The sequence below is a fragment of the Styela clava genome, chromosome 7 (assembly GCF_964204865.1).
Source record: "Styela clava chromosome 7, kaStyClav1.hap1.2, whole genome shotgun sequence".
Classification (NCBI taxonomy): domain Eukaryota; kingdom Metazoa; phylum Chordata; class Ascidiacea; order Stolidobranchia; family Styelidae; genus Styela; species Styela clava.
Window position 1 is genome coordinate 18376401 of NC_135256.1, and position 18794 is coordinate 18395194.

Below are 18794 nucleotides of genomic sequence, written 5' to 3' on the forward strand. Positions count from 1 at the left end.
TCACTTAGAAATTTACCGGAAAGGTAAAGAAAACTAAATAAATGTACATTATGTACATAGCATAGTGAACAAAAATATTACAGTTAGTCTTTTTTTAGTTTATGTGGTTATGTATTTGAACAAAGGCATTAGGCAATATTATTTCTAGAAACAAGACTACGACACTAACAGATGTCCAAAAACAAATAAATAATATTTTTTGTAAATCACTTCAATATCTAATTCACTTTCCTCTGAATTGTTTCCGAAATCCACTATCTCGAAAATCGACTTTTCCTCTATAAGTGTACTGTGGTTTGTGCAGTCAATATAAAAACAAAAATCTGTGCAATTTAGGTTGATTTTGGCACACGTGCATAAATTATTTTAACTATATTTCTTACACTTGCACTTTGCCAACTCAAGAACTGATTTGGGGGCTGGAAGTAAATCCATCAATTTAACCCGCAAAACACCCTTATCAAGAACACATTTATGGCCGATAGGTGGGAGAATAATTGGCCCCGATTCTAGGCAACAATGATGAAGCCCTGCCTGGTAATTTGCCATCAGCTTGCTTGTTTCTTGCCCCACATGCTTCTTCAGTGAACCATTGTTGGGTGGACGAGTATAATAGCATATGTTTGCCAGTGTTAAAAAGACGTATCATTTACATTCTTCATATCCTCTCCATACAGTGAACAAACAAATTCCTCAGCTTTATTTATTAATGCCTCGTTAACCTCAAAAGATCTTCATAGTTGAGAAAAAAATTATTTGAAAAACTCAATGAAGTCTCCAACATGAGTTTGATGGGCAGTTCCAATTGCAGAGAAGTGCGAAAGTATTTCATTATAAATAGCCCATCTAAGCTGTTTGCAACTCTTATGATTCTCATATACCTTTACACTTCAAGACTTCTTGTTCGATTCATTTTATAGCACTGATAGCAGCAGGCATTAGAGCCTGCGTTGGGTTGGTATGGTGAAACATTGCCGTTTTCTTTTGTAGTACAGTAGCCTATCTAAAATGAGGAAGAAAGTTATATTTGGAACAGCATGAGCGTAAAAATACCACTAAATACTGACCAATACCTTTAATACATAATGCATTTTATCTGATGTACTCAATGAGCGTATATACGCGTATATATATACATATACACGGGGGATCCACCTACAGCTGACAAATTTGATTGTTACATCTTGCAGAAATCTGCGTTCATTGGCCCATGATGCCGGAAAAGCAGAGAATATAGGACAGATGGTAACACATATTTATTGTAGTAAAAGCGTCTTTTCCGTAAAACGTGCAACTTTTGGAAGTGGAAACAAGGCAATATTTGTTACTACATTTCTAAGAAACATTTTAAAATCATTTACAGGTAGTTACCTTATGTGCGCTACGAAACTGAAAGATAAACGGCCTCGTCTTGCGGCCTACATGGAAGTTTTCGTCTTCTATCCCGATTATGAGCCTTCGATTATTTGGTTAAAAGGAGAAACTTTCGAACAAGCATTCAATAAGAAATACAACCTTTTTTCACGGACAGTAACAATTACAATTTTAGACGAATAAAAAATGTACGTAGGTGCAAAAACAAATTAGAATTATAGATGCTGTATATCAATCATGTTCAAAAAGATTATTTGCTTGTAATCGTAAATATATAACTTACAATAACTCAGCATTTTTATTGATAAAGCATTAATTTTACTACAAGAGTGATAAACACATGAAAACTATTTTTATTTGAATATTGTGATGTCTTGATGGTGTATTTTTTAGATTTTAGATCAGTGGTTTCCAAACCGAGTTTATTTTTTACCAACGGGGTTTAGCTGAGACAAATTAGAGGGTTACGAACAGAATGTACCAGACGAAAAGAATACATGTAGTTTAGTAACTGAATGCACTGGAGCAATAACAATTAAATGAGTAGCTACTGACAATGGTTCAAAATTTTGGAAACAACTGGTCTAGAGTCTTTTTCAAGGAACATTATAAATAATATTGTTATCATTTTGACGCTTAAACAACGGAAACACTCAAAAAATGTTGACTTAGTTAAAATTGGAAATTATGCATTTTGCGGAGGGCCCATGAACATCAGTCTGTGCTCGTATACAAAAGGTAAAAGATCAGGATATCGCGAGGAAAAAAACTTCCAAAATCCGTCTGGATAACTTTGAAAACAGTGCTTGATGGGTTGCTTACTCTCCCAGTAATGGGCTTTGCGATTACGGAAGAACTGCATAAGTTCGCACAAAGAATCGTTCTTGTATTCATGTGACGTCGAGGAGCAATTTTGGGTTTTGCTCTTTGCAAGATTTAATATGGTATTTGGGTTTATTTGTCTCATTTTTCTTTCGAGTTTCAAAGCATTTTCAATTTTTGTTTTTTCAATAGGTGAAAGTTTTAGTTTTTCAAACCAGTTTTTGCCAGTTACTGATTCTCCCTTTATTCCTAAACTTTCCTCAATATCTCGGTATTTGATAGAGTCATAAGCGTCACAAAGAAAATTTATCTTTTCTTTAACACTCCAGAAAAAAGGATGTCGTAATATACCATTTGTATCAACCCTTTTTTCTAACATTCTATCAATCAAGTCCTTCACCGTGCCCTCGTCGGAGCATTGTAATAGTTCTTGTGTTTCGTCTTCCTCCCTTACTTTCGTCAGCAGATACTCAAAAAAGTCTCCAAGAAATGCAATATCTTTGGCTTTATCAACCTCGCCGCTTTCGTCACCTGCTTGCCTAGATTCTGTAAGAACTATTTTTGGGGAGTCCTGCTGACTTTGCTCACGACAAGATAAGTAAATGTGCTCAGCCGTTATTCGACCAAACGTTTTTCCAATTTTATGCAAATGATCAATAGCTTCGGTCACTTGCAACAATATCGACATGATAAAATTGTCCGACAAAGGAAAGGTTCCTTCTGCCAAATGCTGTTGCAGGTTCATTTTGTATATATCGAGTGAACTTAACTTCATGTCTTTGTAAAGTATTTCAGTTTGACTAAATTCTAATGCGACGTTTTTATGACTGTCACATCTTGATCCAATTTCTGGTGTTGTTGACGAAGGATTCAAAAATATTATCATATTGTGCAGCACTTTTTCTCTATCATGCGGCTTGATGGATACTTGGTTTGTGCTTGATTTTACCATTACGTCGTCTTCATTGTACTCGGTAGCAGCAGTGTTAGAATGCGTATTCTGTGGCATGTTAATCTCCCGTTCTAATACTTCTGGTTCTCGATCCTGGTCTCGAATGTTTGAAGGCATCCTTCTTATTAAATGTCTACATTAAGTTGATGCAACTGTGACTGCTTTGAGCTAACAAACCTCTTGAAAAACTTTTAACTTCCTTATCGTGATACAAACGATGTATGCGTTTGTCTATTACGTAAGGTCGAAATGAAATATAAAATCGACAAGAGTGATGCTATCTGTTTCACGCAAGTTGAATACCGTGAATAACTGTTTATATCAATGCGTTACTTATTATTTGTTTTTGAACATGAGTAAATACGTTGGCGTATTCGAAACTGTTCTCTCGCTGACGCGCAATCATTGGCGTGTTTGAGAGGAATACGAAGGCTTGGTGTCTTAGTCATAAATTAATGTTGCTTGATATAATATTTGTGTGGGCGAAAATGCAATATCTTAGAATATAAATGAACCCCTAATCAGTACAGTACTCGATGAATATCGGTGTACACTGTACTTTATATGCAACCAGTACACATCGCGATTTCTGGTTTTGTTCACGGCTAACTATCATTAGGCTATATTATTACTATTACAAACACTCTCAATAACGTCATTTGTTTGATGAACTTCCTCGAATCGTTTTAACTATTTCAAATCATCGATGAATAAATATCATATGCATCATGGCACGTCCGATGATATTATCGCTTATAGTAGGCTCTTTTAAATCATTTTTAAGGATTCCAATTATTTGGCCTTTTCAAGTGTCTATTTCCATTTCCAAAAGGGCAATATCCAAGGCTTATTATGTTAAAAATAAATGCCACTGCAATCTGCCCTCAATTATGAGTTTGATCAGTGTTCGAATAACTAATGTCATGACTTGATTCCAAACTATATACTTCGGAAATAGTAAATGAAATTAGTCTGTAATAGATACAGACGCCTGATGTTTTTGTTTTTCGTGTTACCAGTACCAAAGTAATGCCTATAGAATTGACCCAAAATGCACTCGCTGTCAACCCTGGCCATTTTATACAAGGAAATGACCTTTGTTCTGACTAATCCCGATGTGATGATCAGCCAGCGAGTCATTGTGCAATACCAATTATCAGTTTATATATACATCAGGTGTCAACTAACAATATTTCAACAAAAGAGCAATTTTAAATGTGTCGATGGTAAAATGACTAGTATGCTAGGTAAATGATAAAAGAGTGTATTGAAAGTCGTATGAAATATGGAAGAATTGCACAGCATTTTATACATAGACGTCAAAAAAAGATATTCCACACCATATCTCCTCGTTCGTATAATAAACGTTGGTCATAGTCAAGCAGTGATTAGATTCGCCTGAACTCAGTCTTGAAATGTCGTGATAATAAGCCAACTCATTTTTGAGACTTGTGGGTATAGACAGGGCTATATGTTCGACATAGTTTCTGAAATGAGCTAACCCAGTGAGTTTAGCCCATTTTGTGTGAAGAAATAAAGCTCCACGAAGAGACAATTTTAACACTAGATCTTATCTGTGGTCCCCGGAACATAAAACAACATTTTTTGCAACTTAGTCAGAACAAGGATGAGGGCACTCGTGAAATCTTGATGTGAAGATATTTCGTTTCAATCACATGGCGATGTGTTATGTATATATATTCACAATTTGATACTGGCAGCGGCCATAATGTCAGTCTCCGCTCTGGCAATAAGGGCCCATAGGTGGGGAAAACTAGCTATTGATATACATCGCCCGGATGAGAAACCATGATCTAATAAACTATTAAGCTATTTTATTGTCTTTACAGGGTGAATGTGTTGGTGTCAAACAGGAGAGCAATGCTCAAATATAATATGGGCACGTCGGCCAATACGATGTACCACCATATAGCAACTGAAGCGAACGCGGAACCGATACACGGTGAGCAATTGTTAATTTTTATGACGTCAAGAACACAAAAAACGATTACATAGAGGCCACAGAAATTCTTGGATAAAAACAAAAGTACCGGTAATAGCTTTCTAGTGAGAAATTCGAGAGAAAAAAGCGATTGTTCCATAATAAAAACATGAAAAAGAGGAGGAAAAACAACCACAACAACATAATAACAAAACGACCCATGTGTTTCCAAAAAGACTAAATATTTCAACGCAGTTGGATGGTCGTTGTTGGGCTATTCAAGTTCACGTATTTGGAAGGATTGCCTGGCCAGATAATTCCACACCTGAAATCCCTGCTGACTGACTCTATTATGCCGCGGGGCAAAAAAAGAACAATCCATTACCAACTGCAACTCGTCTGCGCCATTCCGGACAAAATAATGACACAAATGCGGATGAAGTCTTTGACCCACAGCGATCGAAATTGAATCAGTCTAGATCAGTCTATAATTTATTAAATGAAGTTGTCTTTACAGTTTTACGTGCGCTTCATTAGGCACGAAGAGAAGATGCGGCACACAAGATGAGCAAGAGCCTTGTTAGTCACCAATTCAACCACGCTCATGAAATTATTAAATTAACTTTTCCCAATTCCCACAGAACTGGCGCAATATAAGGAGTCTTGTAGGCAGGGGCGTGCAAAACTTTTCTCATGCTATTTGTTAGTTTTTGGTTGTGTTTTGGAAATTTCATAACGAATCAAAGAACTCTATAATTAAGTGACAGCACATTTGCACCCACGTACATTTGCACCTGCATACTTTTGCACCCAGGGACATTTCCACCCATAGATTTTACCACCCGCATATAGATTAGACCCGCAGACATTAACACCCATGTACTTCTGTACCCAGTAGGCTACACTTTCATCCGCGGACATTTGCACCCACGAACATTTGCACCTATGGACATTTGCACCCTCAGACATTTGCATATTGGACATTTTTACCCACAGACATTTGCACCCTTGTACGGACATTTGCACTCTGGACATTTTTAAACATAGACATTTGCGCCCATGTACTTCGAGTTTGCAGTGAGTTTGTTTTCATTACAAATTATAAGATTAGGATGTCCCCATTTCGGCACAAATGACAATAAAACCTCTTTTACTTCAAAGGGTATCAATGGGTGTAAATGTTTACGGGTGCAAAATTCAATGGGTACAAGTCTCCAGAGATGCGAATATCCGTGGGTCCAAAACTTCATGAGTGCAAATGTACTGAGCGCAAATGTTCGTAAGTTTAAATGTCCGTGGGTGCAAAGATAATAGAACCCAATGATTATACTGTCTTCTCATATTATTTAATTGCAGTAATCAAAAATTAGTCCAAAAATAACTGTGATCAAAAAATCTAAACTTTTCTACCGGTTCTTTAAAATAACAGGGTTGAACAATATTTTAAATTAAAGTGATTGTTTGAAAATATAAGCCATTTTTTATGCGCTAACTCGCGAAACCACCCTTAAAATGAGCACCAAAATTGTTTTAATCGTAAAATAAGATATAGGAAGAATTTTTCTGAGGTCAATGATCGGTCATTGTTGACTCACATTCACCGCAGTCAGCCACACAAGACTAAACACATAATGAAAGTTTTTAATTGAATAAAATTACATCGAGAATAACATGTGTAATAACGCCAACTATACAGCTTGGTTCTGTTGCCCTCTACAACTTGCTGCCCGGGGCGGCTGTCCCTTTCGCCCCCTCCTAGGCACGCCACTGCTTGATACGCCGGAACTTATCGTTTGCTGCCTTTCAGCAGCAGTCGTGTAAAAGGAACAGTGAAGCTAAAATGTTACAATTGGTACATATATACTGCACTTCCAATATATATGAAGCAGTGAGTATGCTCAATACGGGAGCAACATATCTATATTGATAGTACCAGGTAGGTGGTATTGATGCGCACGAAGAAGACGTAGTGAAAAGTATAAACATTCACAAAATTATTCATTTCCTTGATGATTCAATAATACTCACTCCGTGTCGTAGTTTCCTGTAAATTAACGCGTGCTTCGAATATACCGTACACAAAAATTACTGTTGATAATTCTGTTTTATTGGACACGAAATGTACATATGGATCGTTTTGTTATTATGTTGTCGGTATTTTTCTTCTCATCGTTACGAAAGAATTTTCTTTTCAACTAATAGACCAATTGCTCTGAAGTTTTCGGTGGTTGAAGAATGCATTTTTCGCTAGAAGCCCATTACTTTTCTTTATTTTAAAATTTTTGCGGGCAATATACATTTATTTCTTAATTTGAAGAAATCAGTGTTGTCGGAAACATTTCCAAACCCGACTGCAAGGCATTGAAAAGTCCTATACGATGTTTGATTCCGGATTCAAATAAATTTTGACTCTGTCTTTTGCTTATCACACCTGATTCTGAATAGCAAATATTCGATTACAAAGCTATTCAATTGAGTACTAGTGTAGCGAGTGACTGTAGCGAATCGTCAGTATATGTATACATTTTCCCAGTTCGACATATCTTTTATATGGTCTGGTATCAATCTTTTTCTCAATGTTCACTTCAATTAAGGCCATTTTAATTTTATTTATCAACTCACAATCTTAATACAACCAAACTCTTAATTGAATCACTGGAATCACCAGGCTTAAATCACCGGGCATCGTAATGTAATAAAAACTATAATATGGTCCATCGAATTGATATATTAGAAAAACCCTGAAAAGATACTTTAAACACTCCTAATAATATCACGAAAAGACTCTATTCTGTGGCTCTGGAGAGGATTATTTGCTCCATATATTCTCATGGCTGCCATAATTAGATAGCGAGATACTTTGCACACTTGAAGTGATATCCTTATCAATTCGAATAAATATGGGAAATCCTTGCCAAGTACGGTAAAGCGAGCAAGATCCGACTGCATTTATCCTTCATTTGAATCGATACCTAAAATCGACTTCTCATCGCTCCTGACTAAATGACGTAATAGGTCCAGTCTGCAAGTTTGCACATTTAGGGTGAAATTGACCATAACAGTACCCCAAGTTCCAGATATATTTCCAGCGAATTATTGGAATACAATACGATAGCGAAAAATTTTTCCTGTTTATCCTCAAAATCTTGTCAAAAGATAACCGGGTCTAAAAGGAGAAATCATGATATATATTTGTAGCCCCAACTTAGCAAAAACAACTACAAGATAGATAACGGTGCCTAGAAACTGTCGACAAGAACCTGAATCACAAAAAGTTTCACACTTTTTGCTCCTAAAGAAAATAAAGTCCAAACTATTTGTGCGACAGCAAAATGTGACCCAAATATTACCGTCGCCCAAGTACAGCGAAAATAACCCCGTGTTGTCGATCAAATCGATAAAATAGGAATACATATATATAAATTGCATATTTGCTATTTTACAACCGACCGTTATGAATATTTTCAATGGGTGCATTGGTTTCAACATATTTTGGTAATTTAGAATACTGAGTCACCACGTGCTATTTTTGTCAGGTTTTGGCGTGCTCGTTTCAAACTAATTTCATAAGAGGAGAAGGCTGAAGTATTAATCGCAGTGCATGTCATGGATTCTCTCAAGATCGCAATAATATATGTAGAGTTCGACTGGTTTCAATTATAGTAGCACATGATACTATTTACCTCTGCAAATAGGAAATCTGATAAAAATGATTAACGTATCGCAAACCATGTCGAGCCAATCAGTACATTTGTGATCATGACCATTCCAATATATTGTATTCGAAATTCAAGTAATGTGAAAATTGTGGTAAAGTGTACGAATTATATCAAGAAAGGCTGAAACATCATCAATTTACAACTTTACTCGAAGAATATAAATCAGTACATAGCCATATTTTTTTTTATTCAGTTGTTAATCTTGGGGGTAATACAGGGCTTGGCATTCAGTTCCCGAGATAAATATAGCGAAGAGTTTATGTTACGTCTGCTACTCGTGAATGATGATTAGGGTGCTCGACGCACATGAAGTTTGTGCATTCCTTCTATATGCAATCAGAGCAAAGAGTGTGTGTTTGTATATGCAAATTTACTGAAAGCAAAGTTATGCGCATCACTCAAAAATATAGAACAATAATCTCTGGGCAAAGTTACAAAAGACAAATGAAGTTGAGCGAACTACTGATACGTTTTTGCACTTTTTAGCAAGGTTTCTAGTGCTTTTTGATGGTTTTTTATTGTTTTCACACGGCGTAGAAATAAGAATTGGAATAGGTTAGGACTGCAACACGAAATAAATACTTCATCACAAAACTTAGATTTTGAAATGTTTGTTTGTCGAATACAAAATCTACCTCGATTGTAAAATTCGAATTATTCGTTTGCTGAATATGAAAATATTTATAAAACTTCGAATTTTAAAACTTTGTTTACCGAATATGAGATATAATCTTCACAGCTGTTTGCAAGTTCACGAAATGTTTCGTTTCTGCACTTGTTTCAGTCCTATACATCGTTCAAAAGAATATGAGACAAAATAAGCATATGGTTTGCCTTGAAGTAGTGGGAGTGACGGTGTCGTAGCAATTGTGTTCATTAGGCAGTGGGTAAAAATTTATAATCGAGTACGCTGTGAACAATCAAATGGAGATGAACAAGACAGTTATGCTCAAATTTATGAGCACATAGCGCAACATAGTGACAAAATTGTGATGGCGTCATATCACACGAAGAAACGAATCCCATACAGCACACCGGGATACTTGAAATAAATAAAAGTAATAGCGTTCTAGCGAAAAGTTTAGTTTCAAATTAGTCCAGTAATCAAAGAGTTTTTTTTTCTGTTACAAAAAACAAGTACAACAACAACATAATAACAAAACGATCGTTATGTCCACTAACGTGTCCAATAATGCAGAATGCAGCCAGCCTTGCACAATGGATACGACGGCAAAATAAATGACATGAAAGAGGAAACACTTAAAAGTTTGATATCAACCCTAGCGGTCTAGATTCACGTTGGATGGATCGTTTACAACGTAACGAGTTGTATATGTGACGAATGAAAATGTAGTTATGATAAGTCTCCGCGATCATTTTCTCACGGTGTTTCGTATTTCCACTCAGAACGAGGCTTCACGGAAACTGTAACTCTTACGTAAAAATCTGAAACTTGCGGCTTTGGTAGGAATATACTGCTAGACCAAGCAGGTTTCGAACCTAAAATACTTAATTCACAACAGCCGTGTATAGAGGCAGGGTGTGTGCTAACTACATATGCGCTCAAGATCCCCTGCATATTTTAATCTGTCTCCTGTTCATTTTAATCGGTTCATATATTACTCGATTCCTCACTTTTACGCTTTAAATTGAGCAAATTGACATTCGAAATGTCTATCTTTATTATCTCCACGTTTTAGCAACGGATAAAATTACTTATCTAGAATTTTAAAAAAAGTCGGTGATTGGACAACTATTTTCATTTATAAGTTTACCGCAATACTTCCCACTGAAGTTAAACTTTAATTACTCATTGTATTTGAGATGTTTTTAACAACTGATTCATTTTAGCATTTTAACCCATTTTTCTTAAATGTGTGATAATTATGATAAAAATACATTCGGTTATTATCGATTGTTTGAGCAAAAATTTATTTCATCTTAAAAGTATTCTAAGATATTAGGAGGAGGTAAAAATCTATCACGAAGGGTTAATTCATACTTTAAAAAGGACACCTAAGTTCATAATATGCACCATTTCTTACGGCGATGAATGAGATCCGTCAAAGATTTTAGGCTAGAGCGAAATGTTAACAGGAAAACAAGTTTCTCACTTTGGAAGGAACGTTTGCAAACGCGATGACCACTACACTACGGAAAGACATCAGGGTCGGTTTCAAGCCGATTCCACGAACCACGGGTGTATACGTTTCCCAATGTAGAAGTCTCCCAAGAGTAGTGTTCATTTTAATATGACCCACCAGCGTATGCGTTTCTGTAGTGTAGTGGTCATCACGTTCGCTTTACACGCAAACGGTCCGCATCGTTTAAAAATTGGTATTTATCTAGTTAGTGTTAGGAATGATTTGAAAATTAGAATTTCTTGCGCAATCTTTTTTTTTTAATTTTGAGTGGTAGCGAGTGTGTTTATTTTTTGCCCTAAGATCCGAAATTTTGAAACAAACGATTTCATGGCATTTAAAGTTAGACACAAAGTGGTATGGACGTCTTTTTCAATACTATTTTGCTCTATTCTAGAGCTATTCACTGATATTTGGCCGTTTTGGGGCTTACTATCAATTCATCCTCCAAAGACTTACGCTCAGCGGAACCTAGTCGCTACCCATGCGCTACGGTTACTGACGAGGACACTGCCGTCAAAATATTACTTATAGGCAGGTTTTTTTGTCGAGGCTAATTCGGAAATTAACATGCTGCGTTTGTTCGTGCGGTTATATATGTTTATTGTATATTATTACTAAAAGTTTGTAAGAAAGGGATAGGATTTACATATTGGTCCGGTGTATGTATGTATGTTTATTCGTCTCGTAAAAGCAATATAAAAGAAATAGTAATTACATATACTGAAGACGGTATGTATGCACAAGAGCATACTGGCCTAAAACACGAATGTGCGTCATACACCCCTTCTGATATGTATAAATTATAATACGGTAAATCAAATACGTATAATATGGTCCTTTATACAGACAGTTGTGCAAGGATGGTGGGTGGGTTTGGTAACAGAGGTAAGAGTGGAGTATCCAAAACTGTGTGTACAAAGGAGTTTGTATAACAAAACAACATCTATATAAACACAGACACAACGCAACATGAAACACACTGCATGTAAATATAGTAATAAGATTAAGAATTTGAATGCAGGTACAATACCATTGAGTGTTGATACCACATATATACTATAAAACGGGGAAATGGTCAAGTTTAACGGGTGTGTACATATATGGTATGCACCACTCAAGGGTGATAGTGTTATAAGTGGTCTATGGCTGTTCTGGCAAAAATGTGACCCTACAAGTTTTGGTGAAATGTGATAATGTTATGTATCAAATTACTCACTCTTCTAAGGTATTTTCGATTTTTGGATTCTGCCAAAAGCGATGAAGTTTCAAAAAATAAAAATAAAATAAGAAGCATTTCCACACACAATCCGGTGGGGGTGATGAAAGCCGAAATGACTGTGTAATCAAACCTGAGTACCACGCCCTTTTGCCAGGTTACCAGTCCGTGTGGGTTATGAGATTAAAAATCGGTTATGCTGTCCAGTTAGTCAAGTTATCAAACATGGAATCATTTACAGTATTGATGCAACCCAGTGGTTTTGAATTTTATTTTCGGGAAGCATAACCCAGTGGAACATTTAAGGGGCCCGAGGAATCCAATAGTGCGATAGTTCAGTTGTTTAAATGGTAGGCTACATATAGCAAATCTAATACTGGAGACACAAAATTATTTTTATCCAGGTGTCGTAAGTTTTATAATAGTGGCGAGTCCAAATGGATTACGAGTTGGGTTGCGCGAGACCAACTTACTGTACTTCCAACATGTGGTCGACTATGTCGAGTATATATATTATGTATTTTTATAGTCTTTCTTGGCAGTTTAGTGTGGTGGCCTGTAACTTTGCTCAAATATCGGTCTCCTGTATTTCTGAGTGAGTGCGCGTGATGTTACCAAGTTAGACTTTTTCAGCTCAACTTCTCATTGGACACTGAGTGTACCAATGGATCTTTACAAGTCAGTGTAATAAATATATATTATCCAACTGGAGATCCAGAGTCCAGACTTCAGTCGCCCCCCTATATGAAGATCCTACCCAAAGCGAAACCCATGAAGGCACAGGTAAGCCTTCCTCACTGCTTCAACTTGTAATGGGCCGGTATCGATTCTCTTGCGTTTTTCCTTAGCTTGGAAAGCTGGGAGATAGCCTTCAAATGATCAATGAAATTGTGCATTAATTAAATAATGAAATCCATCAGTCGATGTTATGGTTGACACGAATCATCCAACTGAGCCAAGGCGGGCCAATTTTTCCAACCACTAAAATTTAGGCTAGCCCTACTCGCGGCCAAAGTTATGAAGTTGAGACGTTGAGCCCTAGTTTCGTGGAGCTGATGACTTTATGAAAATGTTTAATCTATGGCTGCAAATATTATACACCATGAGATATTTTCCTCCGGTAGTGGGAAAACCTACAAGAAAACATCTTTTTTATATGGCGTTCGCTTAGGGCTAAATTGGTCGCCATGTCAATCACGTCATCGTAAAGTTGTCGCCCAACTAACGACTGTTGAATATCGCGTCACCGTCGGCCTAAAGCTGCCAAACTTTTTGCGGGTGGTGGCATTTTCGTTAACCGTCGGCCTAGCTTTTTGATTGTCAAATTCAATATCAAGTTTACAGCTTTTGGTTTAGCTGTAGGTAAACATGTATGCCTGAAGGATAATGGCAAAAGGTCAACTTTTCTTCCTCCACCTCTGCCTGGTTACACTTTAAAATGCGGAAAAAATTACTGATGTTTGCTAAACTCGATTTGGTAGATAAATAATAATAGATTGAGCAGATAAATAAAAGTACTTCATTGTTACGTAACATTAAAGGCACACACTACGTAATAATCGACATAGAAAGGTGAAAAGAATTTATTAAGTAAATGACGTTACGAGCATGCGAGGAAAACTGTTTTTCGTATGGAACGTAAACGTGCTACGTGCCAACGTAATTGCTTAACGTCGCTGCGTAACGGCGTAAATGTGTTAGGTCGTTATTTAAGTCACCTTGACGTCGCCTCGATCTTGCGACAAACAAAATCACGAATAAAAATGCTTCTAAAATTTGAATGGTGCAACATAATTTCAATCTAATGGTATCACTGGAAAGCTATCTTCTAATTCTCCAAATGTTGTTGATAATTTACTAGGTTTAATCGAAAACAAATTGAAGTTTTGTCAATTAGATTTGAGCAATTTTCAGAAGTTTTTTATGCTTTTTAATTTTGCCAATTTTCATAAGATGATCACGATATTTTATCTCAATTTTAAAAGTATACTTAGTCCTGTAGATTATCTTTCACACGATGTAAAACTTGTCTAAATATAATATATGGTTCGCGAGATATGAGGTTTCAAAGTTGCATACCTCTTACGGGATGCGAAACCCGCTAAAGCGGCTTTTAGCGTCAGAAGACTTTCTCGGGAAAGCCGCTATAGCGGCTTTAGGGTTCAAAGAGTTAATTCCTACACCCAGCATTTAAATCAAAAAACAAAACAAAAATATCAAATCATAATTTTAGGTATTCGCGGCGCATTTAGCAACTCGCTGCATTACATCATTTTTCTTTATCAATTTCATTTTTGGTGTTCCGCGAGGCGACATAAAAAGTGCAAGTGTTCCGTGGCTTGGGGTAGGGGTGGCGGGAGGAAGCCGCCAGCAATCCTCTGGTATTAAATTATCCCCTACCTACGGGATTTAAACCTGCGAATATAAGCGGGGTAATCTTAGGTTAGAAATCAAGCGTATTCCTAGGGCTCAGCACGATGCGCCACCCAACGCAAACGTAGTCAGCTGCAGTGCACTGGCTGACATAGATACTAAATACATCAAAATACGTGTATACCCTTCCCCTGGGTGTTGAAATCTCAGGATTGTTCTTTACGGCCTTTCATACCTGTATCATGATTGTTCCTTACCAATAGGTCTAATCTAGAGACAGACTCAAAGTGCTTCATACGGACCTAAGGTCTCCGCGATCTATTCGTTTACTCAAAATAGCATTAATAAAATTTGAGCAGAAGCAAATACATCCGAGTTATTAAATAGAGTAATTTGAATTCACCCATCAATATTGATCGCTAAGTACTAATTTGTTTTTGTTACGTTCTTATTGTGGGGTTACGTCAATAACAGTCCACCTCTTCACGAGCTCCATAACACCAAATATTTGAATGGTCTCGAATAGTTGATCTATATATTATCAGTTGTTGTTGTCGGTATGCTCTTGTCTTGAGCAGTAAATTATTTACTTCACATAGAACCGTGATTAATTCTGTTGCTGATGTTATGTCTCCGCCGTTTGGTTTGGGCGAAGAAATTACTATATAGTAGGCATCGAAACAACGTCACATTATGACCTCCCTTTAAACGACATCGCCCGCACGTTATTGTATGAAAACTTAAAATTATTCTTGGCTGCGCAAGTCAATGAGCTAAGATTTGTACGCCAATGCAGAGAATGCATCGATATAACGCTGAACCTGTACACGCCGTTATTCTTTCATTGAGTTGTAGGAAGGTTACATTTTTGATGGCATTCACGTGCGCGTTTACTCGACAAATGTAAACAGACTAATATAATGGAATTGCTGGATTCTTTGTACTAAGCTCCCGTCACTGATGCAAAAATGTGGAATCTGAGCTAAACACCCCTGTCACGTTTTAAAATAAAAAATGAGTAATTATGCAGTTAGGGTTTTGGGTTAGAACGATTCGAAAATTTGAATTTCCGGCTGAATCTGCATCCCTTACCTTAACTGAATAAGTACTATTTTTATTTAATTCGAGCGTTGGCGGGGTGTTGTTTTGGGGCGGGGCTTGTTACAAAAGATCCTTAGAATATTACTGTGAACTAGGTAATATACTATGTATAAAGCAAATTCCAACCGTCATTTGCATTCTGCAACTTTGAGATCACGCGCCACAAGCGTGATCGACTCGTAACGACAACCTGGAGTAATTAAAGTAATCAGGTAAAAACATTTGATTGCAAACAATCAGATAGCTTTTTTCGTCAGATATTTTTGCGCGGGAAGCCACAAGCGACATCGCTTTCAGTCAGTCACAAATGTTTGTGATAGGATAAGGTTTGATTTTGTGTAGGATGTATGGATAGGATGACTGTTGGGTTAAGACAGCGAGTTGGAAACAATATTCAGGTGAGCTAAATGTTCTTTATACCCATTGTTTTCAATGCTATTATATTGCTTTCATTTTACTATTGTGTAAGTGGTAAATTAGAGGTTTTCGGGTCTGTACGAATTGGACTTATTAACCTAATACAGAAGTCTAGATTGATGGATGATTCTCTTTTGCATCCAACTCACTAACAGCGGGTTCCATCGTTTTCTCACAAATAGGCCAAACTTAAAACTTACTTGACAATACATAAGCTTATCATGAAGAAACTTAAACGTAACACACTGATCTACGTAACTACGTAAGCTGCATTTAACATGGTACGCTTAACATGAATGCAATGCATAACTTTCAAAACTTTCGCAAATGCAGCGCAAAATCCATGGTTTAATAGAGATTCGCCATAGCCTTTTGACTTTAATATATTATTGTGTATAGATTGAATATTTGTACAAAGACCCTACCAACGTTCAAAATAAGAGACTTAGTAATTATCCAGTTTAGGTTAGGAATGCAGATTGCGCTGGAAATTCAAATTTTTAAATCATTCCTAACCCCAAATGGATAATTACTAATATATATGTCATTTTAAAACGTGGCGGGAGCTTTGTGCAAAAGATCCGATAAATTCAGTCCCACTGTCCATTGAATATGCTAGCTACAGTTCTGCGACAGTTTATTTATCAATATCTTAACTTTTTTCAGATGAAGAAATTTTAAAGGTTGAAGATTCAAAGACACAAACTTAAGAACGAGGAATATTACAAGTAAATATTATTTGAACATTTTATTTGACTTCCGACGCCTATTGATTCCTGTATGCCACTGTTTTTGTTTAAAATGCTAAAAAATTCGATGCGAGCGCACCGCGTCTCTGGTCTTGCGATCAGAGTCAGCATTGTTATGTCACTTATTTGATCATGTGTTTTCTCTCGAAATTGTAAGATTCCTATTTTCACAAGTTTTGAATAATTGTCTTTCGATTCAAAAGTCTAAATAAGTCAGACCCACGTTCACGTTGAAAATGCTAAATAGTTCGATGTAAGCCAACATTGGGTGCTCCTGATGTATGCGCACCAAAATGTCGCATGACCTGAACCCTAACCAAGTACACAACCTGAGTTCAGATTGTGCGCCATCTTGGTGCGCATACTTCAGGAGGTCCCAACATTGTTGTGTCGCTTTTTTGATTCTGTGCATTCTATCGAAATTGTAAGATTTAGATTTTGCACAAGCTTTAATAATTGTGTTTCGAAGCAGAAGTCCAAAAAAGTACTATAAATATAGTACCTTGTATCAAATTGGTGTACTCTTTGCGACCCCTAAAATTCGTTGCGCGCTTCCCTGCTGGATAGCGATCCCCAGTTTGCGATCTCTACCGTGAACAATGTGATAATGCTACAAATTACTGATCAGAGATAATTAATTAGTCATATACTCCATGAAACAGTTATAAAACTTCATTGAGTATTTTATTGTTATTGTAACATTTGCAATTCGTGCAGTTTGAAAACTACACCTGATATGTTATAGAGTTTATATTTGAAATTTAATGGCAATCGCTGAATAAATTTTATTCGTCTATTCGTCTAAATTTCCTAAATTTTAGATTTTATGAAATTAAATGTCGAAATTTACCCGTTAGTATTTTATTAAAACTTACGTATATTTTTAGAAGAAAATATTCAGAAAAGAGTCTTACTTTAACAATACAAAATGAGGTACAATATGATACACTAACTTATCATTTTAACTAAAGGATGTAATTTTGGTGAAATCAGCGACATAGTTTAAAATGACCTCAATTGAATTACATAGTTGGTTTTTTGTATCTTTAGCATAAGCATAGCTTTGTAGAATCTTTGTCAAATAACATTTGTGTGAATTAACTACCTGAAAATGGCATAGTTGGCTCAACGAAATTTAGTTTAATTCAAATTTAGAATTGGCTCACACAAAATCACGATCTATATATTGATTTTCAGCGTTTTAAAACACTGCTTGAAAGTCGACAGAACAATTTATCATTGCACCAAAAGAAATTCGTCAAGTGTCAGATTTTCATCACTGAGTGAGATGGCGGCCTATTAAGTCTGAAGAGCAAGTATGTAATCATATCATTTGAAATCTTTCAATTTACATGTCTATAAATAAATAATATGCTGTATTTTTTTCGGGAAATCGACAGACAAATTATTACTTTTAATATTTTGAGTATAATCGCGAAATTAACTATTCTGTACAAAAATTAACTGTAGCAATATCCGGTGAATAATGGCGTAGTCGGTATAGCGCTGCACGTTCAGGGGCTAACTGCTGTGTTGTCCCATCTGCTGTTGTTTCGTTTAATCGTCCAAACCGGAAGACCAATTACTAACTTGTAATGTCAGTTAGGTTAAATTTCATTGGGCCAGCATGTTTAAAAGGCGTTTCATGCCAGTATGTTCCCCAGCTTTTCTCTTTAGGGGGGGTGTTTCAAAATTTAAGGGGTGGTAAATAATTTGCTATCAGAGATAAAACTAGGCTATTTGTATTCTTAAAAAAATGGTATGTATTTAAGAGACGATGTACATGGGAGCCCCCCCCCCCAAGTTGATTGACGGCGAGTCAAAGTCCACAGCAGAATGAAATTGTAGGGCCAGAAAAGGGGAGCGAAGAAAAGTGCGGGACGACACGGCTGGAGTTCAGAGCGCGCTTAAGCGCCCTGAGAAAAATTTGAGAAATAGGCACCAAAATAGGCTCTAAGCTTGATTTTAGATACACCTAGCATCGC

The 18794-nt window shown here is 36.5% G+C and overlaps 1 protein-coding gene and 1 long non-coding RNA gene across 3 annotated transcripts in view; one reads left to right on the forward strand and one right to left on the reverse strand.

Moving 5' to 3' along the window:
• Positions 1 to 144: 144 nt before the first annotated feature.
• Positions 145 to 3695, reverse strand: LOC144425135 (uncharacterized). Its single transcript, XM_078114506.1, has 2 exons — positions 1372 to 3695; positions 145 to 1003 (listed from the first exon to the last, which is right to left on the reverse strand). The coding sequence occupies exon 1, from the start codon at positions 3263 to 3265 to the stop codon at positions 2060 to 2062; it is 1206 nt and encodes a 401-aa protein (XP_077970632.1). The 5' UTR covers positions 3266 to 3695; the 3' UTR covers positions 145 to 1003; positions 1372 to 2059.
• A 12276-nt stretch (positions 3696 to 15971) lies between these two features.
• The window catches only part of LOC144425183 (uncharacterized), a 32980-nt gene continuing 30157 nt past the window's right edge, over positions 15972 to 18794 (forward strand). For both annotated transcript variants that reach the window (XR_013477364.1, XR_013477363.1), the window contains exons 1-3: positions 15972 to 16041; positions 16727 to 16788; positions 18007 to 18125. This is a non-coding gene — a long non-coding RNA (uncharacterized LOC144425183). The remainder of the gene's footprint in view (positions 16042 to 16726; positions 16789 to 18006; positions 18126 to 18794) is intronic.